At 44.0% G+C, this 24,543-nt stretch overlaps 1 protein-coding gene across 8 annotated transcripts in view; it reads right to left on the bottom strand.

Moving 5' to 3' along the window:
- The window catches only part of EVI5 (ecotropic viral integration site 5), a 217,689-nt gene that overhangs the window by 143,072 nt on the left and 50,074 nt on the right, over positions 1–24,543 (bottom strand). For all 8 annotated transcript variants that reach the window (XM_029063239.2, XM_039911863.1, XM_039911866.1 and 5 more), the window contains exon 2: positions 13,107–13,336. In XM_029063239.2, coding sequence (XP_028919072.1) covers positions 13,107–13,255 — 149 coding nt within the window. In that variant the 5' untranslated portion in view covers positions 13,256–13,336. The remainder of the gene's footprint in view (positions 1–13,106; positions 13,337–24,543) is intronic.

Raw genomic sequence — 24,543 nt, 5'->3', positions numbered from 1 at the left:
TATTATCATTATTATTACTAGTTAAGAACATCACAAACCTACTTTGCAGTAAAGTTCAAAGGGCATGTGAACAAAGAACACAAAAATGTAAAAAGCATGAGGAAAAAATCAGGCAGAAATATGGTTTAAATTATTCAGGTGATAAGAGTGGATAAAAGTTGTTAGGGAAGAGAACATGGGCCTGGGAGTCAGTTGGTAATGGGTTCTAATACCACTCTGTCATCTGTCTGTGTGACTTTGGGCAAGAAACTTTGCTTCTCTGTGCCTCGGTAACCTCATCTGCTAAATGGGGATTAAGACCATGAGCCCCATGTGGGACAGGGACTGTGTCCAACTTGATCTGCTTGTATCCGCCCCAATGCTTAGTACAGTGTCTGGCACATAGTAAACACTTAACAAATAACATCATTACGATTAGGAAAGAAGGGCAGGGGAGCAGGGTCTGTCAGGTAATGGGACAGGACTCCAAAAGCACATCATGTTGCAGAAATTACATGATTCTACTTTAGGGGCTTGAAATGATTCAAACAAATCAATGTGTTCCTTCAAAATTTCAGTTGGTAAACATTCAAATGTTTAATTGTGTCTCTTTACAATGTCAATATTAGTAGGGTAGAACTGGATTCCTCTTTGAACAGCCAAAAGTTTCAAATACACATTCCCCAGCATTTTTTTAAGATATTTGTTAAGCTATTTCGGGGATTAGAAGAGAGAAATCACTTTAAATTCATAAATTTCAGCCGCCAGCCCCCATTAAAAGCCACAAGTTTTTCCATCACTGATCCCATTTCCCTAATCTATTCCAAAAGCTAAATAAGACTCCAAGGAAAAGTTTCACCTCAGAAATATTTCAAGACATAAGAAAACAAGTCACCAAATGAAGAACCTCCCATATTACAAGACCAGTAATAGACTCTATGTACACTGTGTTGCTCCAACCCGCATACTTTGATGTCTCAGCAAGATTTAACCTAAATCGCTGTAACTGTGGGAGGAAATTAATTTCACTTTTGAATGCTCCTCTTATTAGAAATTTGGTGCTCATTTACGTGTAAATCTTACCTTAATGCCACAGCTTCCTGCATCAATATGGTGAAGTGAGAAGAGTGATCAGAAAGAAGCACAAAAACATACTACATCTCTATCAATTATTCACCCTCACTAAACAGATCTTTGGAACTGTGGACTGAACCACTCTCATACTTTGTTCGGGGAGGGGAGAATAGGTGAAACACTCATTCTATTAAAAATTGGATTAGGGAGTAAAACCAGGAAAATGCCCAGAATTAAATCCCTTAAATAATCAAAAATTTCAATTTAAAGGACTTGGCAAAATTTAGCACAGCAACAATGTTGACTGGATACCGGAAACCCAGCCTCGAGCATTAGAAGAATGACTAATCCGTTTCCAATCTGCCACTTCCCTGGTTGGAGAGAAAGTTTGTCCCCAGAAACCCTGGGGAAGAGAGAAGAGGAGGCCATGGAGAAAACTAGCAAGAACAGCAAGGCATAGTTGCCTCTTGCCACCCCCAAACTCTAATAATAATAATAATATTAACAACTGTGGTATTTATTAAGCACTGATGATGTGCCAGCCACTGCTCTAAGTGCTGGGGTAGAGACAAGGTAACTTGGTTGGACACAGTCCCTGCCCACATAAGACGCAGTCTTAATCCCCATTTTATAGATGAGGGAACTGAGGCAAAGAGTGACTTGCCCAAGGTCACACAGCTGACAAGTGGTGAAACCGGGTTTAGAACCCTCCTCTTTCTGATTCCTAAACCCATGCTCTTTCCACTAAACCACACTGCTTCTCTTACCACCCAGCCACAGTTCCTTTTCCCAAGAGAGGCTTATATTGCTATGATTTAATGATCTAAAACAATTATACACAAACCAGAAAGTCACCTGATTTGGCTACTTGCCAAGAGAGGTCAAGAGTACCTCATATTTCATGAATGGCTTTATGGTGCAGAAGTAGTTTAGAAAACTTGGGCCTTGTCTGATTTATTTTTAAAATTTGATTTAGATTATGTTCCCATAGAACAGAATCAAAAGGAAGTTATTATCTGTTAAACTTTTTGGAAAAGGACAAAAAGTTCTAACTAAATTTAACATTTTTAAAGACTGCCAGATATTCAATTCTGTTTCCTTTTGAGTGTTCCCTGTTGAGCTGTGGCTGTTCATGCCAATTTTTTTTAACTTCAATTATTCATATACAATCCCTAGATTTGAAGGAATAAGCTTCAGATCTTTTACTCCTCTCGTGAAATTCAAATGGCCCAAAATTCCTGACATTGTTACTTTTCCCTCATGATCCAATTTTTCAAAGCCAATAACCGCATTTTAAATCTTTAGTCAGGCTTGGATCAAAACACATTGGACCCTGCTACAACTTATGTTACCGACATGTTCTTGTTTTCCGCAGGTCTCAGCTAAATCCCAAATCTTGCTGTACAAACTATCTGCTTTGTGAGGTGCTTAGCCATACTTTCAAGTTTCTAAGCTACTCCTAGCTCTTTGCATGAGATTTTGTTGTGGGCAGAGAACGTGAGTGCCAGCTCTGTCGTACCGTACTCTCCCCAGCATTTAGTCCAGTGCTCTGCACACAATATGCGCTCAATAAATACTCCACATTTAAAGACATATACACTTCCCTTCCCAATCTCCTCCGACTTTGTAGATAGAGCCCTGGCCAGAGCTCATGGACCTTGGGACATTTCAAGGGTCAAATCCACACCACCTTCCCTACTGGGGCCTCTTCAGCCTCTCCCTTCTGCATCCTCTAGACACTTGGATCTTTAACCTTTAAGCACTTGATAACCTAATCTCGGCCCCACAGAACTCATGTACCTATTGAGAATTTATTTATACTAATCACTGTCTCCCCCGCAAACTCTAATTTCATGTGGGCAGGGAACTTTCCTTCCAACTCTTGTACTGTACTCTCCCAAGGGCTTATTATAGTGCTCTGCGCATTATAGTGCTCTGCACACAGTCTGCACTCAATAAAAGAAGCAGCGTGGCTTAGTGGATAGAGCCCGGGCCTGGGAGTCAGAAGGACCTGGGTTCTAATCCCAGCTCTGCCATTTGTCTGCTGTGTGACCTTGGGCAAGTGACTTCACTTCTCTGGGCCTCCATTCCATCATCTGTAAAATGGGGATTAAAGACTGTGCGCCCCATGTGGGACATGGACTGTTTCCAACTTGATTAGCTTGTATCTAGCCCAGGGTTTAGTATGGTGCCTGGCTCAAAGTAAACACTTAAATTCCATAAAAATAAATACCATTGATTGATTAAAGAAGTGAGGAGGGGGGAGGAAGGGAAAGAAGTAGTAATAATAATAATGACGGTATTTAAGTGCTTACTATGTGCCAAGCACTGTTCTAAGCACATGGAGCAGCGTGGCTTAATGGAAAGAGCACGGGCTTGGGAGTCAGAGGTCTTGGGTTCTAATCGCAGCTCCGCCACTTGTCAGCCTTGTGACTTTGGGCAAGTCACAACTTCTCTGGGCCTCAGTACCTCATCTGTAAAATGGGGACTAAAACTGTGAGCCCCACATGGGACAACCTGAATAGTTTGTATCTACCCCAAGGCTTAGAACAGTGCTTGGCACATAGTAAGCGATTAAACACCATAATAATTATTAGTATTTATCGAGAGCTTACTTTGTGCAGAGCACTGTACTAAGCACTTAAATATGGCATTTATATATAGTACTTAAATATATTTTTATTTTTTTATTTTCTAACCTCTGGGGTAGATACAAGGTAATCAGGTTGCCCCACATGGGGCTCACAGTCATAATCCCCATTTTACAGATGAGATAACAGGCACAGAGAAGTGAAGTGACTTGCCCAAAGTCACAGCTGACAAGTGGTGGAGTCAGAATTAGGAGACCTGGAGTAGTGAGCAAGCACAGCAAAGTTGACATTGCCTGGAGTCATTGCCAAGTGGGACTTGGAGTCAGATGATCTGGGTTCTAATCCCATCTCCATCGCCTGCTTGTTGTGTGACCTTGGGCAAGTCATTTAACTTCTCTGAGCCTCAGTTTCCTCATTTACAAAATGAGGATTCAACATCTGTTCTCCCTCCTCCTTAGACCACAGACCCCATGAGGGATCGGGAATGACAATTATTTGCACCTACCCCAGGGCTCAGTGCTATTAATCGCCACACAGCAAGTGATTAACAAATACCACAGTTATCATTATTATTACTTCCAGTGGGTTTTCTATGCCTGGAAATCCCTTGACATTCACTGAGACTACATGACCCAAAAACTCCCTTCCTTTCACCCCACGGCTCCCTCCAGTTATCGCCCTATCTCCTTCCCACCATTCCTCACCAAATTCCTTGTTCCTCTCCAATTCTCTACTTGACCCCCTCCCAATCTGGCTTCCATCCCCTTCACTCCATAGAAACTGCCCTCTCAAAGGTCACAAATGATCACCTACTTGCTAAATCCAACGGCCTCTACTCCAACCTAATCCTCCTTGACCTCTCAGCTGCCTCTGACACTGTGGACTACCCCCTTCTCCTGGAAACATTATCCAGCCTCAGCTTCACTCACACTGTCCTCTCCTCTCTGGCCGCTCATTCTTTCACAGGCTCCTCCCTACCTCTGACCTGGAACGCTCTCCCTCCTCAAATCCACCAACAACCACACTTCCCCTCTTCAAAGCCTTATTGAAGGATCACCTCCTCCAAGAGGGCTTCCCAGACTAAGCCCCCCTTTTCCTCAGCTCTCCTTCTCCTCCCCGTCACTCCGACTCACTTCCTCTGCTCTATCCTCCCCGCCCCAAAGTACTTGTGTATATATGTATATATCTATAATTCTATTTATATTAATGCCTGTTTACTTGTTTCAAAGTGTATATATATACATATATATATAGAATTCTATTCCTTTATATTGATGCCTGTTTACTTGTTTTGATGTCTGTCTCCCCCCTTCTAGACTGTGAGCCTGGTGTGGGTAGGGATTGTCTCTATTGCTGAACTGTACTTTCCTTAGTACAGTGCTCTGCACACAATAAACGCTCAATAAATACCACTGAACGAATGAATGAATGTCTCCCATCCTCTAACTATGGGAGTCCCTCAAGATTAAGTTCTGGTTCTCTTTCAATGGTCAGTAGACCATTGACTCCCTCTCCCTTGGAGAACTCATTTGCTCCCTTGGCTTCAACTACTATCTCTATGTGGGTGGATCCCAAATCGACATCTCCAACCCCGATCTTTCTCCGTTTCTCCAATGTCACATTTCCCTCTGCCTTCAGGGCATCTCTACTTGGATGTCCTGCCACCTCTAACTTAACAAAATGTTTGAAACAGAACTACTTTTCTTTCCACCCAAACTCTATCCTCCCTATGACTTTGCCATCACTGTAGACAGCATCACCATCCTTTCTGTTTCACAAGCCCATGACCTTGGACTTATCCTTGACTCATCTCTCATTCAACCCACATCTTCAATCTATCACCAAATCCTGTCGATTCAACCTTCACAACATTGCTAGAATCCATCCTTTCCTCACCATAAATAAAATAAAATAAACTGTGGTATTTGTTAAGCACTTACTATGTGCAAACCACTGTTCTAAGCACTGGGGGATACAAGGTGATCAGCACTGGGGGATACAAGGTGATCAGGTGGTCCCATGTGGAGCTCACAGTTTTAATCCCCATTTTACAAACGAGGTAACAGACAGTGAAGTGACTTGCCCAAGGTCACAGAGCTGACTAGCGGCGGAGCCGGCATTAAAACCCATGACATCTGACTCCCACGCCCGGGCTCTTTCCACTGAGCCACGCTGCTTCTCTGATGGCTACCACATTAATCCAAGCACAGATCCTGTCTTGCCTCGATTACTGTCTCAACCTCCTTGTTGACCACCCTGACTCCTATCTCTCCCTGCTCCAATCCATACTTCACTCTGCTGCCTTGATCACTTTTCTTTAAAAACATTCAGTCCAGGTATCTCCACTCCTCAAGAACCTCCAGTGGTTGCCCATCTACCCCTGCATCAAGCAGAAGCTCCTTACAATTGGCTTTAAAGCAATCACCTTGGCCCCTCCTATCTCACCTCGCTATTCTCCTACTTCAAACCAGCCCGCACACTGCGCTTCTATAATAATAATAATAATAATGTTGGTATTTGTTAAGCGCTTACTATGTGCAGAGCACTGTTCTAAGCGCTGGGGTAGATACAGGGTCATCGGGTTGTCCCACGTGAGACTCACAGTCTTCATCCCCATTTTACAGATGAGGGAACTGAGGCCCAGAGAAGTGAAGTGACTTGCCTACAGGCACACAGCTGACAAGTGGCAGAGCTGGGATTCGAACCCTTGACCTCTGGCTCCCAAGCCCATGCTCTTTCCACTGAGCCACGCTGCTTCTTTTAGCCCCGCTGCTTCTAATGCCAACCTACTCACTGCACCTCAATCTTGTCTATCTCGCCACCAACCTCTCACCCTCATCCTGCCTCTGGCCTGGAACACCATCCTCTTCATATCCAACAATTATTCTCCCTACCTTCAAAGCCTTACTGAAGGCACAACTCCTCTTAATCTGTTCCCTTTAACCGTCCCCACACTCAGCCCTACAGCACTTATTTCCATATCGGTAATTTATTTATATTAATGTTTGCCTCCCCCCTAGATTTGTAAGCTCACTGTGGGCAGGGAATGTGCCTGTTATATTCATTTATTCATTCAATAGTATTTATTGAGTGCTTACTATGTGCAGAGCACTGTACTGAGGGCTTGGAATGACCAATTCTGCAACAAATAGAGGGACAATCCCTGCCCAATAATGGGCTCACGGTCTAAACGGGGAGACGGACAGCAGAGCAAAACAGAACAAAACAAGTCATGGTCTGTCGGATTTGAGGAGGGAGGGCGTTCCAGGTGCGAGAAAGGACGCGGATTCTGTAGGAAAAGCAGAATTTGATTCCTGAAATCCATCTCAATTGTATGTTTTATTACCCTATTTATTTTGTTGAGATGTACATCACCTTGATTCTATTTATTGCTATTGTTTTTGTCTGTGTCCCCTGATTAGACTGTGAGCCGGTCAATGGGCAGGGACTGTATCTGTTGCCGATTTGTCCATTCCAAGCGCTTAGTACAGTGCTCTGCACATAGTAAGCGCTCAAAAAATACTACTGAATGAATGAAATCTCTACTAACCTGCCAGGGCACTAGGAGGGAGGATTGGGTTATGAGCCGCTTTCTACCTGTTTCCCAGTAGGTGGCAGGCCTCTGCCACCCCAGAACAACTAGCACAAGGTGCAGCACTCCACTCAACTTCTCCTCCTTAAATCCATCAAGCACGTACTGTTTGCAAAACACTGTATTACGCACCTCCTTAAACCTTTCCTTAAAGGTCGAAGCAGCATGGCCTAGTGGAAAGAGACCGGACTTGGGAGTCAGAGGTCACGGGTTCTAATCCGCCACCTGTGTGACTTTGGACAAGTCACTTAACTTCTCTGGTCACGGGTTCGATTCCCGCTCTGCCACTTGTCAGCTGTGGGACTGTGGGCAAGTCAGTTCACTTCTCTGGGCCTCAGTTACCTCATCTGGAAAATGGGGATGAGGACTGTGAGCCTCACGTGGGACAACCTGATGACCTTGTATCTACCCCAGCACTTAGAACAGTGCTCTGCACATAGGAAGCACTTAACAAATACCAACATTATTATTATTATTCTCTGGGCCTGATTTACCTCATCTGGAAAATGGGGATTAGACTGTGAGCCCCAAGTGGGACATCCTGATTATTGCTTGGCACACAGAAAGCGTTTAACAAATACCATTATTATTATTCAGAGAGGCAGTGTGGCTTAGTGGAAAGAGCCCAGGATTGGGAGTCAGAGTTCGTGGGTTCTAATACCGGTTCTGCCACTTAGCTGTGTGACCTTGGGCAAGTCACTTAGCTTCTCTGGGCCTCAGATACCTCATCTGTAAAATGGGGATGAAGACTGTGAGCCTCACATGGGACAACCTGATTACCTTGTATCTACTCCAGCGCTTAGAACAGTGCTTGACACATAGTAAGCAATTAACAAATACCATTATTATTACTATTATTATTAAAACCTTGAGAGAAGCAGCCACAGTCTCAACCCAGAACCAGTGCCACAGACCCCAGTAATCTCCCTGTGGCTGGCAAATATTTAGCATCAGGCCTGGCTGGTATCTGAACCTACTCTGCACCTGGAGGAAGAACCTACTCAAAGACGCTGGGAGCCAAACAGATAAACTTGTCATACTTACTTGTTAGGCAAAGTTAGACAGGGCATCATCAAGTTAAGAGAACTTCTCCCAGCATTACAAAACACATCCAATACATCAATAATATCTATCGAGCGCTGTGTGCAGACCACTACACAAAACGCTTGGGAGAGTACAATAACAGAATTGGTAGACATGTTCCCTGCTCACAATTAGCTTTCAGTCTAGGGTCTCACAGACTATTGATCACTTAAATAATTTCTAGCAGAAGTAAAAGCAAGCTTCCCTCAAAACCTGTCATTTAATCTAATTTGTTTCTTTACAGGTGTGAAACGAATATGTTTGTCAACGACATGGATGAGCAGAGCACGTTCAAAAATCAAAAATCTCTAAAATATAAGTAACGTTGTTTCTGTAAAACCTTGCTAATGTGTGACGTCTGATTCTCCAGAGCCTGGGGCTAGTTCAGTTTTCTACAGCTAATTTAGAAATAAGTTGCATTTTAATTATTAAAATATATAGGTTCATAAAATTTCACTGAGAACATAATGAAGCACCAATACATACAACTAGGCTACTTTAATTATAGCAGGTTTAGGAAGGCAGAAGCATACGGAAAATATTTCAAATAAACAGATGTCTTCCAAAATTCCAAAAAGCAAAATGTCAGGAATTTTACAGTGAAACCAATTGCTAATGGAAACATATTTATTCATTTTATTCTGCTAAATTGAGATTATTAAAGGTTCTGAAATTTCAGAACACATTCTCAGTAGAAACGTTATCAGAAAATAAAAGTAATTTGAGGAATTAAGTCAATGGCATTTATTGAGTGCATGCTGTGTGAACAGCACTATATTAAGCACTTGGGAGAGTACAGAGAGATACTAATATAAATAAGTAAATTATAGATATGTACGTAAGTGCCATGGGGTTGACAGTAAAGTGAACACCAAGTGACCAAAGGGGACAGATCCAAGTACATAAATGACACAACAGGGAGACCAAGTCAGGAGGAGGGCTTGAAGAATCAACAAATTCTACTGAGCGATACTACAGCCGTAAGCTTGGGCTTGGGAGTCAGAAGGACCTGGGTTCTAATCCCATTTGTCTAATCTGCCACTTGTCAGTTGTATGACCTTAGGCAAGTCACTTCATTTCTCTGGGCCAGTTCCCTCATCAGTAAAATGGTGATAAAGATGGTGAGCCCTAGGTGGAACAGGGACTGTGTCCCACCCGATTAGCTTGTAACTGGTCCAGCACTTAAAACAGTGTCTGACACATAGTAAGCACTTAACAAACCCCATCATTACTATATACTGGTTACAGATCCGATGAGGTTTTGCTTCTCACAGATGCCCAGATATACCCCTTGCGTCAGCCACCAACTGCATCCCTTTCAACATGCCACTCCACAGTCAATCATATTTATTGAGCACTTACTGTGTACAGAGCACTGTACTAAGCACTTGGGAAAATATAATAAACACTTCACAACAGCGGATTTTGAACAGGAGGGCACCTGGGACAAGAACATGTGACTGCTCAGTGCTCTCTATCCACCACAAAGAAAATTCAAATCCGTATTCTACTGAGGATGCCATGACTCTCACTCCTTGAGTAGCTGTCTACACCTGCAGTCTCAAATTCCTCTCCTCCAATTGTCTCCTTGACCCACTCCAATCTGGCTCCATCCACTTCACAGAAACTGCCCTCTCAAAGGTCCTAATGATCTCCTATTTACCAAATCCAATGGCTTCTACTCCATCCTAAAACTCCTCAACCTCTCAGTTGCCTTGGACACTGTGGACCATCCCCTTCTCCTGGAAGCGTTATCCAATCTTGGCTTTGCTGTCTCTGTCCTGCCCTGATTCTTCTCTTTTCTCTCTGGCCATTCATTCTCAGTTTCCTTCGCAGGCTCCTCCTCTGCCTCCCACTCCCATGGGGGTCCTGCTAGGTTCAGTTTGGGGTCCTCTTCTATTCTCCCTCTATACCCACTCCCTTGGACAACTCATTGGCTCCCATGACTTCAACTACCACCTCTATGAAGATGATACTCAAATCTACATCTGCAGCCCTGATCTCTCGCTCCCAACTGCCATTTTACATTTCCTCTTGCCTTCGAGACATCTCTACTTGGATGTCCTCCCTTCACTTCACACTTAACGAGTCCAAAACTGAATTCCTTATCTTCCCTCCCAACCCCTGTCCTCTCCAAGACTTTCCCAACACTGTAGATGGCACCACCATCTTTCCTGTCTCGCAAGCCAATAACCTTGGTGCTATCTTTGACTCCACTTTCATTCAACCCAAATATTCAATCCATCACTAAATCCAGTTGGTCCCACCATGACAACATCATTAAAACCACCTTTCCCTCTCCATCCAAACTGCTATCACATTAATACAATCATTCATCCTGTCCCGCCTGGATTATGGCATCCCCCTCCTTGCTGACCTCCCAGTCTCCTGTCTTTCCCCACTCTAGTCCACACTTCATTTTTCTACAAAAATGAGCAGGACATGTCACCACCCTCCTCAAAAAACTCCAGTGGTTGCTCATCCATCTCCACATCAAACAAAAACTCCTCAACATTGGCTTTAAAGCAGTCCACCACCTTGCCCCCTACCTCACCACATTATTCTAGAACCCAAGTAATAATTCTCTCCTTCTAGAACCCAGCCCTCACACTTAGCTCCTCTAATGCTAACCTTCTCACTGTACCTCAATCTTGCCTATTTCACTGCCGACCCCTATGTCACATCCTGCCTCTGGCCTGGAACGTCCTCTTTCCTCAAATCTGACAATTACTCTCCCCATCTTCAAAGCCTTATTGAAGGCACATCTCCTCCAAAAGCCCTTCCCAGACTTAGCCTCCCCCCTTTCCTCTTCTTCCACTATCTTCTGCGTCATCCTGACTTGCTCCCCTTGCTTTTCCCTACTCCCAGCTCCACAGCATTTACGTACATATCTGTAATTTATTTGCATTGATGTCTATTTCCCCCCCTCTAGACTGTAAACTCTTTGTGGGCAGGGTCTGTTTATTGTTGTTTTGTACTCTCTCAAGCTCTTAGTACAGTGCTCTGCACTTAATACAAACAACTGAATGAATGCCCCACCTGCTTTAAAATTGGGAAATATACAGTGGGCTTAGTTCCCATTTAAATTTGAAAAATATTCTCTCTTTCCTAAAATAGTAGAAACTAGTGCTATTAAATTTGAACACCTTAAGCCCAATGTCATATTGATACGCCATGTACCAACATATGGTGTGACTGAAGAGAAGAATTTCTGTAGGCTGCAAATAATATTTTATGTAAAAATGATGTTCTACTAATTGAATTGGCTTAACCACATCCATGTGCATACTTCAAAGTTATTTTAGATCATCAGTGGCATTTACTGAGTGTGTCCTGTGTGTAAAGCACTGCGCTAAACATTTGGGAGAGTACAATACAACAGAGTTTGCTGACATGTTCACTGCCCACACAAACAAGCTATCAGTCTATACTAAACTTTCAAGGCAAGCATCCCTATGAATTCTAGAATTTAAAAAGACCTGGCTCAAAGCAGGGTGAAGGAAGAAGGCCTGGGAGTCAGAAGGTCATGGTTTCTAATCCCAGCTCTGTCACTTGTCTATTGCGTCGCCTTGGGCAAATCACTTCACTTCTCTGTTCCTCAGTTACCTCATCTGTCAAATGGGGATTAAGACTGTGAGCCTAATGCAGGACAGGGACTATGTCTAACCTATTTGCTTGCATCCACCCTAGTGCTTAGTACAGTGCCTGGCACACAGTAAGCGCTTAACAAATACCACTATCATCAAAGAGATAAATCAGATAAGGAGAACAAGACAGTGTTTCAGCCTGTTTTTACCTTAGTCAACACTAGATTTTACATTTTGACAAAGGCAATGTCCGAAAAAATTAGAAAAAAGCCATGATTTTTTAAAAACTTGAGAAAATAATGATTGTGTTGGTGAAATTTTGTATTTTAACTGAAGGTAGCATTTAAAAATTTACCTATAGCCAATCAAGAATTTCCAATCAATTTATTCAATTCATTCATTCAATCGTATTTATTTAGTGCTTACTGTGTGCAGAGCACTGTACTAAGCGCTTGGAATGTACAATTCGGCAACAGATAGAGACAATCCCTGCCCCACAACGGGCTCACAGTCTAAACGGGGGAGACAGACAGCAAAACAAAACAAGTAATAGAGTAATAAATAATACATACAAATATACACGTGCTGTGGGGAGGAAAAGGGGATAGAGCAGAGGGAGGGAGTCGGGGTGATGGGGAGGGGAGGAGGGGCAGAGGAAAAGGGAGGGCTCAGTCTGGGAAGGCCTCCTGGAGGAGGTGAGCCTTCAGTAGGGCTTTGAAGGGGGGAAGAGAGTTAGTTTGGCTTATGTGAGGAGAGAGGGCATTCCAGGTCAGAAGTAGGACGTGGGCCAGGGGTTATCGGTGGGACAGGCGAGAACGAAGAGACGATGAGGAGGTGAGCGGCAGCAGAGGAGCAGAGTGTGTGGGCTGGGCTGGAGAAGGAGAGAAGGGAAGTGTGATAGGAGGGGGCAAGGGGATGGAGAGTTTTGAAGCCAAGAGTAAGGAGTTTTTGTTTCACGTGAAGGTTGACAGGCAACCACTAGAGGTTTTTGAGGAAGGGAGTGAGATGCCCAGAGCATTTCTCTTACTTAAAATATCAATGCCATAAACCTTTGAATAATGACACATTCAGAAAAATATCATATGTTGGCATTTGCATGAATAATCTATAAATGATTTGCAGTTTTTATGACTGCTACAGCTTTTTTGGGGGGAGGGTTGAGGGGAGAGAAGGAGGCCACCAGAAATTGATCCCACTCACCTGTTTTGTTCCTCTAATTTAGCCAGGAGTTCTAAGTCGTCTGGACTCAACTGTGCTGGTGAAGAAGGCGAGAGGGCAGGTGTGGAGAGAGTGGTAGACGAGGATGTAGTATGGAGTGAAGTAGACGGACTTGCCACTTGACTGGCCATTTGGCTGACTGTGTGGGAGACTGTGTTCTTCACCCATGAGAGAGTAGAACTCAGCTTTTCGGCAACCTTTTCTGTCGCCACCTGAACCCAAAACAAAGAAAGAAAATTGCATGGATTTTGCTTCATTCATTCAATTGCATTTATTGAGTGCTTACTGTGTGCAGAGCACTGTACTAAGCACCTGGGGAGAGTACATCAATAAACAGACATATTCCCTGCCCACAATGAGCTTACAGTCTGGCGGGAGGTGGGGGTGGCACAGGGGTGACAGATATTACTATTAATAAAAATAATAATAATAATGGTGTTTGTTAAATGATTACTATGTACCAAGCACTGTTCTAAGCAGTGGGGGGATACAAGGTGATCAGGTCATCCCACATGGGGCTCATAGTCTTAATCCCCATTTAACAGATGAGTTAACTGAGGCACAGAGAATTTAAATGACTTGCCCAAAGTCACACAGCTGACAAGTGGCAGAGCCCTCCTACCTAGACAGTGAGCCTCATGTGAGACAAGGACTATGTCCAACCTCAACTTGTTTTGTTTTGCTGTCTGTCTCCTCCTTTCAGACTGTGAGCCCGTTGTGGGGCAGGGACTGTCTCTACCTGTTGTTGAATTGTACATTCCAAGTGCTTAGTACAGTGCTCTGCACACAGTAAGCGCTCAATACAATTGAATAAATGAATGAACTACCCCAGCAATTAGAGCAGTGTTTGAACATAGTAAGCACATACATACCGTAATAATAATAATTTATAAACTACTGCATGATCCCTTCTAATATGGATAATTCTCTTTTGTGTTCATTCCAACTATTAAACAGAAATACATTTGGAGAGCAGAAAAAAAAACTTAAAAACGTTTCAGTTTGAAGATAAACTGCAGGCTTGGAAATTTACTCAGGGCCCAAGTTATATTCCCAATTGCATATTTATATAAATCCTTTTAATTCTAGTATTTTACATTTTTCTGACAAATATCCATTTTTGAACTCTAGGCAGTTATTTCAAGAGTGTTCTCAGCAAAATCTCAGAGATGCATATCAGATAAAAAGTTATGCACTATCCAGATTTGTGGAGTTTTATGACTGAGCCAGTGGATGGGCTAGATTTAGCATGTTCCTAACTGCAAATAACTCTTCAGTGGGTTCCCTGGGATTAGGGACTAGAGTTAGATAGTGATGACGGAGTCTCCCTTTAGGAACGACAGATGAGCGTTGGTACTGAAACTCTAGGCTGTAAGATGATGTGGGCAGGGAATGTGTCTGGTTATTATATTGTCCTCTCCCTAGTGCTTAGTACAGTGCTCTGCACACAGTAAATCCTCAATAAATGCCATTGACTGATAGGCTTGATTTGACAACAAAGAAAATCAACTAAATGTGACAATTATCAGAGTCTCCTTGATCTCACAGGCCAGCAAAATATTGCTGAAAGTCATACAGCATTGACTAGAGACCTGAGTGTAATGTGAATTGCCCGATGCTGAAGCAGGATTCCGGAAAGGACAAGAGATGTGAGATATTATTGCAGATGCTCATTCATTCATTCAATTGTATTTATTGAGCTCTTACTGCATGCAGAGCATTGTACTAAGTGTTTGGAAAGTACAATATAGCAATAAAGAGAGACAATCCTTGCCCACAAAGGGCTCACAGTCTGCTGTGGGAGGGAGGGAGAAAGACATCAATACAATATAAAGAAATAGAATTATAGCTATATACATATATATATATATATATATATAAATAAGTGCTGGGGGGCTGGGGGGAGAGCAAAGGGAGCGAGTCAGGGTGACACAGAAGGGAGGGGAAGGGGGCTTAGTCTGGGAAGGCCTCTTGAAGGAGGTGCGCCTTCAGTAGGGCTTTAAAGCGGGGACGAGTTATTGTTTGGCGGATTAATGTTAATGTTGGTATTTGTTAAGCGCTTACTATGTGCAGAGCACTGTTCTAAGCGCTGGGGTAGACACAGGGGAATCAGGTTGTCCCACGTGGGGCTCACAGTCTTAATCCCCATTTTACAGATGAGGGAACTGAGGCACAGAGAAGTTAAGTGACTTGCCCACAGTCACACAGCTGACAAGTGGCAGAGCTGGGATTCGAACTCATGAGCCCTGACTCCAAAGCCCGTGCTCTTTCCACTGCGCCACGCTGCTTCTCAGGCGGATCTGAGGAGGGAGGGCAATCCAGGCCAGAGGTAGGATGTAGGCCAGGAGTTGGTAGCTAGAGAGATGAGAACGAGGCCCAGTGAGAAGGTCAGCACCAGAGGGGCAGAGTGTGCGGGGTGGGATGAAGAAGGAGTGAAGGGAGGTGAGGTAAGAAGGGGCAAGGTGATGGAGAGCTTTGAAGCCAATAGTGAGGAGTTTTTGTTTGATACAGAGGTTGACAGGCAACCACTGGAGATTCTTGAAGCGGGCGGTGTCATGCCCTGAACATTTCTGTAGAAAAATAATCTGGGCAGCAGAGTGAAGTGTGGACTGAAGAGGGGAAAGGCATGAGGTTGGGAGGTCAGAAAGGAGGCTGATGCAGTAATCCAGTCGGAACAGGATGAGTGATTGCACTAACATGGCAGCGATTTGGATGGAGAAGAAAGGGAAGATCTTGGTGATTTTGTAAAGGTGAGACTGACAGGATTTGATGATGTCTGTTGGATAACTGAAAGGACAAGAGAATATCAAAAGGAAGTCAGACTGTGCTTCCCGGAGTATAGTAATGCCTTTGACCGTGTGGATCACGAGATGCTCTGGAGAATATTAAGGAAAATAAGCATGCCAGACCAATTAATTACATTAATACGGAACCAGTTTGCCAAACAAGAGACTACAATAAGAACAGAATATGGAGAAACAGATCGGTTTCCCATCAGTAAGGGTGGGACGCAAGGATATATTTTATCTCCTTATCTGTTCATCCTTCACAGAGAATACCTAATGAGAGAAGCCGACTTGGATGAAGACGAATGGGGAGTAAAGACTGTAGGAAGGAATATAAACAACCTTCATTATGCTCCTCAAAAATCTGCAGTGGTTGCTTATCAACCTTCCCATGAAACAAAAACTCCTCACCATTGGCTTCAAAGCTCTCCATCTAGGCCCCTCCTACCTCACCTCCCTTCTCTCTTTCTCCAGCCCAGCCCCCCCACTCTGCTCCTCTGCCGCTGGCCTCCTTACTGTGCCTCGTTCTCACCTGGCCCACTGTCGACCCCTGGCCCACGTCCTACCGCTGTCCTGGAATGCCCTCCCTCTTCACATCCACCAAACTAGCTCTCTTCCCTCCTTCAAAGCCCTGAGAGCCCACCTCCTCCCGGAGGCCTTCCCAGACTGAGCCCCCCCATTCCTTCTGCTCCTCCTCCCCTCCCCATTGCATCTACTCCCTCTCTCTGCTCTACCCCTTCCCTGCCCCACAGCACTTATATCTATTTGTACATATTTACTATTCTATTTTATTAATGATGTGTATATATCCATAATTCTATTTATTCTGATGCTATTGATGACTGTCTACGAGTCTGGAGGAGAGAACAGGAGAGATTTGGGTGTCATCTGCACAGAGATGATAGTTGAAGCCACTAACACCTTCAGGTTGGTGTCTTGGGTCCAATCTTACCTGCTTCATAGCTTTGTGGATGCTCAGCCTGCTTTTCTACTCTGAAGAGGCCTAATCTTTGCCAACTATTATATGTCCTTCCTCAGATATTACACCCCAGATATTCACCCCACATAACCAATCCATCACCAACACCTGCCAGTCTCACCTTCACAATATTGCCAAGATCCGCCCTTTCATCTCCATCCAAACTGCTATCGGGCTGGTACAAGCTCTCATAATATCCCGACTGGATTATTGTGTCAGTTTCCTCTCGGGTCTCCCTTCCTCCTGTCTCTCCACACTCCAGTCTATTCTTCATTCCGCTGCCCGGATCATCTTCCTACAGAAACACTCTGGGCATGTCACTCCCCCCTTCAGAACCCTCCAGTGGTTGCCTGTCAACCTCCGCACAAAACAAAACCTCCTAACTCTTGGCTTCAAAGCTCTCCATCCCCTTGCCCCCTCCCACCTCACCTCCCTTCTCTTCTACTGCCCACCCCCTACACTCTGCTCCTCTGCCGCCCACCTCCTCACTGTCCCCCGTTCGCACCTGTCCCGCCCTGGCCCACGTCCTCCCGCTGTCCTGGAATGCCCTCCCTCCTCGCCTCCGCCAAACTAATTCCCGCCAAACTAATTCTCTTCCCCTTTTCAAAGCCCTACTGAGAGCTCACCTCCTCCAGGAGGCCTTCCCAGACTGAGCCCCCCTTTCCCTCTGCTACCCCCTCCTCTCTTCTCCCACTCTCTCTTTCCCCTTCCCCTCCCCTCAGCACTGTGCTCATTTGTATATATTATTTATTACCCTATTTATTTTGTTAATGAGGTGTATATCTCCTTGATCCTATTTATCTTGATAATGTCATCTTGTTATGTTCTATTTTGCTTTGTGGTCTGTCTCCCCTGTTTAAACTGTGAGCCTGTCATTGGGCAGGGATTGTCTCTATCTGTTGCCGAATTGGACATTCCCAGCGCTTAGTACAGTGCTCTGCACATAGTAAGCGCTCAATAAATACTATTGAATGAATGAATATACCCAGAACCGTTTGCTGTTTTTCATGGTTTTATATTAAAAAAAAAAAAAGCTTGCTCGTTTCCTGTACATTTTGACCGCTGCCCATTCATTCATCAAAGACTGGACCTGAAATGACCCTCACGGGCTTGCAGCCCAAATATTAATAATAATTAATAATCGTGATATTTGTTAAGCGCTTATTATGTGCCGTGCACCGTTCTATGCGCTGGGGTAGACAAAAAATTTTCAGGTTGGACCCAGTCCCTGCCCGGCATGGGGTTCAAGATCTTAATCCCCCGCTTAATGGATGAAGGAATTGAGGCCCAGAGAAATAAGGTGACTTGCCCAAGGTCACACGGCAGACAAGTGGCAGAGCCACGATTAGAATTCACGTCCTTCTGACTTCTAGGCCTGTGCTCTATCCATTAGGCCATGCTGCTTCTCCAGCCAAATTCGCTCCACCTGCCAAAGATAGTGCACACACTGATCCCACAAGGGTTTTATTTGGCAGGCTGGTTAACTGTAAGGCACATCGTATTTTGCGTGCTTGCAGTGTCCATAGAAACTCAATTATTCCAAAATAATCGGGGTAGTCCTTTAGCACTCCAGAGAAGTGCTTTAATCACTCAGGCTGTTTTTCCCTTTCACATTTTGCAATATAATAATAACTACTATCAAAAGCTTCCCAGATAATGGGGAGTCTGGAGAGTTCTTACTGTACAGTCTCTGGCATTCCCCCAGCTTTCTCTCAGTTTTATTCACATCAATTTCCAGCCTCTGAGGACATATGAATAATAAACCTCAAAACCAGTTTTGGTTAATGGAGCTCTTTCCTTTGGTTTTACATTAATTTGTGTCAATTTACATTCTCATCCTGAGGGGGAATGACGGACAGTGCACATCATTACCTTATTTTTGGAGTCTTGATTATATCAAGTTGCAAAAGAGAAACACCGGAATGGGGGTACGACTCAAATGGTGAGGACTATTGAAAAGGTGAGGAAGCAGCATGGCCTAGTGGCAAGAGCATGGGCTTGGGAGTCAGGGGGTGTGGGTTCTGATCCCAGCTCTACCACTTGTCTGCTGTGTGACCTTGGGCAAGTCACTTCAGTTGCCTCATCTGTAAAATGGGGATCAAGACTGAGGGACAGAAACTGTGTCCAACCTGATTACCTGAATCTACCCCAGTGATTAGAACAGTGCTTTGCACATAAGCACTTAATAAACACCATAATTACTATTATATTATTTTTCATAAATGAATAATTGTGGCATCTAAGCACATGCCAAACACTATGCCAATTAGTAAGCGCTTATTATGTGCCAGGAACTGTTGCATTCCAGCATCTAGAAGAAAAAAAATCTTCAAATGAAGTAGAAATACTGCATGCCTTTCCTCTGGTAAGTCAAAATTACTATTTAAAAAATGGGTCATATTTGTCAGTAAACTGAATCTGTGGATTACATTAAGGATGTTTTTTCATCAGTAAGTGACTTGAGTGAACAAAGCAATTACTGCAATGCTTTTCCAGGTAAAAGCTGAAAAATTTAACTAGGTTTAGCTCCAATTTAATTTTCAGTGTACCCAAAAGCTTCCAGGCAGGGACCAGGAGAGAATATTAATCACACGGTCCCTCGTAATACTCAGAACACCCAGGGAAAGACGACAAAGCTAATTAATTCTGTGTCTGCAACTGTGACTGTTGGATTGAGTTGCCTGCCGGGGCTGGGGGGACCCTGAAATTCTGCTTCTCTGCCCACGGTTGCCTAGTGTGCTTTTTCTTCTTTATCTTCGACCATGTCTTGGAAGTTGCTTTTGTGTTTTGTTTCATCTTTCCTTATGTGTCTGTCATCAGTCCCCTCTCCTTCCTCTGTTTTTATGGGCTAGTGATCGTTTATTTTTTCCAAAGTGAATTTTTAGCACCGTTCTTATAATAAATACTACAACAGCAACATGCCTGAGAGACTGCATAGCCTATTGGAAAGAGCTTGGGTCTAAAAGTCAGTTCTGTCACTGGCTTGTTGTGTGACCATGGGCAAGTCATTTAGCCTCTGTGCCTTGGTTCCCTTATGTGGGGAAAAAAAAAAGGGAGGGGGGGAATAAGACACCTGCTTTCCCAACCTCTTAAGAGTCTGAGCCCTGTGCAAACTTTCCAGCTTTTCATTTGAAAGGCTGGAGGGAGGGGTATGAAAAGCTAATAGACCAAAGCTGAACCATTTTGGTTTTTTTCAGCCCTGACTGGAAGCTCAGGCCTTGACAGAGACCTGGGTGTAGAAAAGTTGGGGGTGACGAACCCCAACAGAGTGGGCACTTGTGGTTCCGTGACAAACAGGAATTGTGTGTTTGCTCTGATTTCCTTGGCTCTACTACTGCCTAACACTTACTAAATGTTTAAAACCATAATTAACTGCTTGATACTATAATTAAATAAAACCAAATTAAAAAGTTACTCATTAATAAAGGCAGGTTTTTTAAAGTCTGATATTAAAAAAAAACTGCAAAACTAGACCACGTTACTTTGGCAACAGCCCAAATACCACAACCAAGAAAGAAAAAGCTTTAAAACGCCCACTTACAGCAAAATACCCATGCATACTTCAGAGGGTGATGGAGAAAGAAAGCAGTTCCACACCCTAACCCTCGCTTCTCTCTCCCCACACTCACCCCTCTTTCCAGAAAAGAGAGGACAGTCTTTGCACACAGTAAGCCCTCAATAAATACCACTGAATCAAAAGCAATCACCGACTTCTCAGAGCTAGAGGAAATCAACTTTGGGTAATCCCCTTTCAGCTGGGGATGACATTTAAGAAAAAAAAATTTGAAGACTGTGATACCCATGTGGGACAGGGACTGTGTCCACTCTGATTTGCTTGTATCCCCCCAGCGTAAGCAGCATGGCCTAGTAGATAAAGCACATGCCTGAGAGTCAGAAGGACCTGGGTTCTAATCCCAGCTCCACCATTTGTTTGCTGTGTGACCTTGGACAAGTTACTTCATTTCTCTGGGCCTCAGTCACCTCGTCTGTGAAATGAGGATTAAGACTGTGAGCCCCATGTGGGACAGGGACTGTGTCCAACTCGATTACCTTGTATCTACCCCACCGATTAGTAGAGTGCCTGGTACACAGTAAGTGCTTAACAAATAACACATTAGTAGTAGTAGTAGAGTGCCTGGCTCTTAGTAAACACGTAATACCATAATTATCATTATTATCCACTTCTATGGATTCTGAGGCATCCTTGGCATTATCTGACCCAGCTAGAGTCAAGACAATTTTAGGTCCCTGCTACAAATACCTCAGGGTCATGCTACGTAACATAACCTCAGAGGCAAAAGGAAGTAACAATCTCTCCACTTGACAGGGCTAAAGAGTTCCACCTTAAACTCTCTCGGCAAGATCCCTTCCAGTCTCTCTCTTAGCAAGAAACTCACCCCATTTTAAGGAAATGGTGACAAGTAGATAAAGTGCATAGGTCCCAGACGGAAATAGCATTTGCTGGATCAAACAACTACTATTCTTGCAGGACCAATTCATTCACAATAGTTAAGAATCTGATCCATCAACAGCCTGAAGCAAAAAGCTAGGGAGAAAACTAGCATTTTTAATACTGTGGTTTCCTCTCTTCTACCCTGCTGCTGCCTGTTATTTGCAGAGTATTCTGGTTAGATTGCATAGAAAAAAAATTAAAAATCAAAAGGCAAATCTTAAACTGTCCATCTCCCTCCCAAACACCCTTCGAATGTTCCACAACATAGCCTACTTTTAATACTACACATGATGAGAATCAGAGAAGCAGCAAGGCCTAATGGAATGAGCCCAAGCCTGGGAGTCACAGTATCTGGGTATCTGGAAATAGAAAGGTTTAGGAGCATTAAGGAGGACATCTTCCTTTAAATAACCAGAAAATGCTTTCACAAAGGTTCTACCTGGCTCTGGTGAAGTGGTTTGTGTTGACAGAAACTGGGAGACTTGACTACAAAAACAGTAGTATTTTCACATAAAAGAGATTACTTCTCTCTCACCTATGAAATTAGCTGAGAAGCAGCATGGCCTAGTGGACGTGGCTTAGTGGAAAGAGCCCGGGCTTGGGAGTCAGAGGACATGGGTTCTAATCCCAGCTCTGCCACTTGTCTGCTGTGTGACCTTGGGTAAGTCACTTCACTTCTCTGTACCTCAGTTACTTCATCTGTAAAATGGAGATTAAGACCGTGAACCCCACACGGGATAGGGACTGTATCCAACCCATTATCTTGTATCTACCCCAGAGCTTAGTACAGTGCCTGGCAGATAGTAAGTGCTCAACAAATACCATTAAAAAAATTACTTGGTCCATTCCCATTAACTAAATCCTTATAACAAAGTAAAATGTCAATATGGCTGACAAAGCTAAGCTGCCAGCTAAAGGCTATTGGCATAGCTGCTCCAGAGTTTTGGAAGCAGTCTAAGTTAATGCTTAGGGTTCTAGGTCTCCAAGTTCCTCATTATCTCCTTTGCTTCCTACTCCCATTCTGGGGCAGGAGAAGCAGTAGAAGAAATGGCAGCCTAGTGGAAAGAGCACATGCCCGGGAGTCAGAGCACATGGGTTCTAATTCCGGTTCTGCCACTTGTCTGCTGTGTGACCTTAGGCAAGTACCTTCACTTCTTTGTACCTCAGTTCCCACATCTCTAAAATGGGAATTAAGACTGAGCCCAACGTGGGACAGGGACTGTGTCCGACCAGACTATCTTGTACCTACCCAGAGGCTTAAAACAGGTGCTTGCCACATTCTAAGCGTTTAACAAAAACCACAATTATTATTAAATGGAGGGCCAAGGTCTCTGTGGCATTTGCCCAGTTCATTGCCAAAACCCCAGAGAGATGCCATCCCCTCTTGCTTCTTCCTCCTCTTCCTCCCATCGTGGGTCCATCCTGCCAACTCGAATAGGCCAGATGGGACGAGAGGCAACCGGCCTGACAGACACTTGGAATGATTACCCTGTTGGACCTCTGCAAAATCCGTTACCTGTGCCTTCTGCCGAATATACTAGAGATCAAATTGCTTTTTATTCATTGTCCTTGCTTTCTTAGATGTTCTTATTTCAATCTCCATTTGTGTGTTTATTGCGGGCCCCATTTTTTGGTACATCTGAATTGTCAACCTACTGCCTTCCTCCAGTATTTTAGCTGAGCCCTCACTAAGTGCTGGGGAATAAATGACCGGGCACAGGACTTACGCCCTACGCCCTCGGCTGGTAGAGAACAAATCTAGGACTTCTATGTTCATGCATGAGACATAGGCCTTAGTGTAGTAATAATAATAACAACAATGGTATTTGTTAAAGGCTAAGCACTGGGGTGGATACAAGCAACTGGGGTTGGACACAGTCCCTGTTCCACGTGAGGCTCAATCTCCATTTTACAAATGAGGTAACTGAGGCACAGTGAAGTAAAGTGACTTGCCCAAGGTCACACAGCAGACAAATGGCAGAGCTGGGATTAGAACTCATGACCTTCTAACTCCCAGGCCCGTGCTATATCCACTACGCCATGCTGCTTCTCTAACACAGTAGTAAGTTGCATTAGTAGTAATAGTAGTAACATGGTATTGAAGTAGTAACAGTATTTACTCATCGTCTCCCACTCCCTCTGTATCACCCTGGACTTGCTCCCTTTACTCTTCCCCCCTCCCAGCCCCACAGCATTTATGTACATATCCGTAATTTTATTTAATTTGGATTGATGTCTGTCTCCCCCCAACCTAGACTGTAAGCTCACTGCAGGCAGGGAATGCATTCAATAGTATTTATTGAGCGCTTACTATGTGCAGAGCACTGTACTGAGCACTTGGAATGTACAAATCGGTAACAGATAGGGACAGTCCCTGCCCTTTGACGGGCTTACGTCACTGTTTATTGTTCTGTTGTAACTTCCCAAACCCTTAGTACAGTGCTCTACACAGAGTAAGCGCTCAGTGAATACGATTGTGTGCAGAGCACTGTACTAAGCTCTTGAGAGACTACAGTATAACAATAAACACAGCCATTCCCTGCCCACAACAAGCTTACAGTACTGATGAAGCTCTCGCTGTGTGCAGAGCACAGTACTAAGGGCTGGGAAACAATGCACAATTGCGAATTAGACAGAGGCCCTGTCCCTGGGAGTAGGTTTGCAATCTAACAAGAGAAAAGGGGAAAGGAGGCCTACAGCAGACATATAAGGAGATGAAATAAAACACTAAGACAACACAAAGGCAAAAACAAAGATCAAGAAGACAGACGGTGTGGCTACAGGTGCAAAATATCAGGCTCCTCACAGTTCAGAGTTCACAGCTGCTATCATGGCCACAATGACCGTTACTACAGCAGCAGCGGCCTACTGGGTGTGGCTCAGTGGAGAGAACAAGGGCTTGGGGGTCAGAGGATGTGGGTTCTAATCCCGGCTCCACCACTTCTCTGCTGTGTGACCTTGGGCAAGCCACTTCACTTCTCTGGGCCTCAGTTACCTCATCTGTAAAAGGGGGATTAAGACTGTGAGCCTGAATACATACAACATATACCACATATCTACCCCAGTGTTTAGAACAGTGCTCAGCATATGGAAAGCACTTAAATACCATAATTATTATTATTACTCCCAGTGTGTGGATTTTAAATCCCATGTGGGACTGATCTCCCAGAAGTCTTTGAGAATTTGAGGTCCCCAGCCCTC

The sequence above is a fragment of the Ornithorhynchus anatinus genome, chromosome 4, assembly GCF_004115215.2.
Source record: "Ornithorhynchus anatinus isolate Pmale09 chromosome 4, mOrnAna1.pri.v4, whole genome shotgun sequence".
Taxonomy (NCBI): domain Eukaryota; kingdom Metazoa; phylum Chordata; class Mammalia; order Monotremata; family Ornithorhynchidae; genus Ornithorhynchus; species Ornithorhynchus anatinus.
Note: the sequence above shows the minus strand (reverse complement) of the source record. Positions and strands in the feature narration are given on the sequence as shown.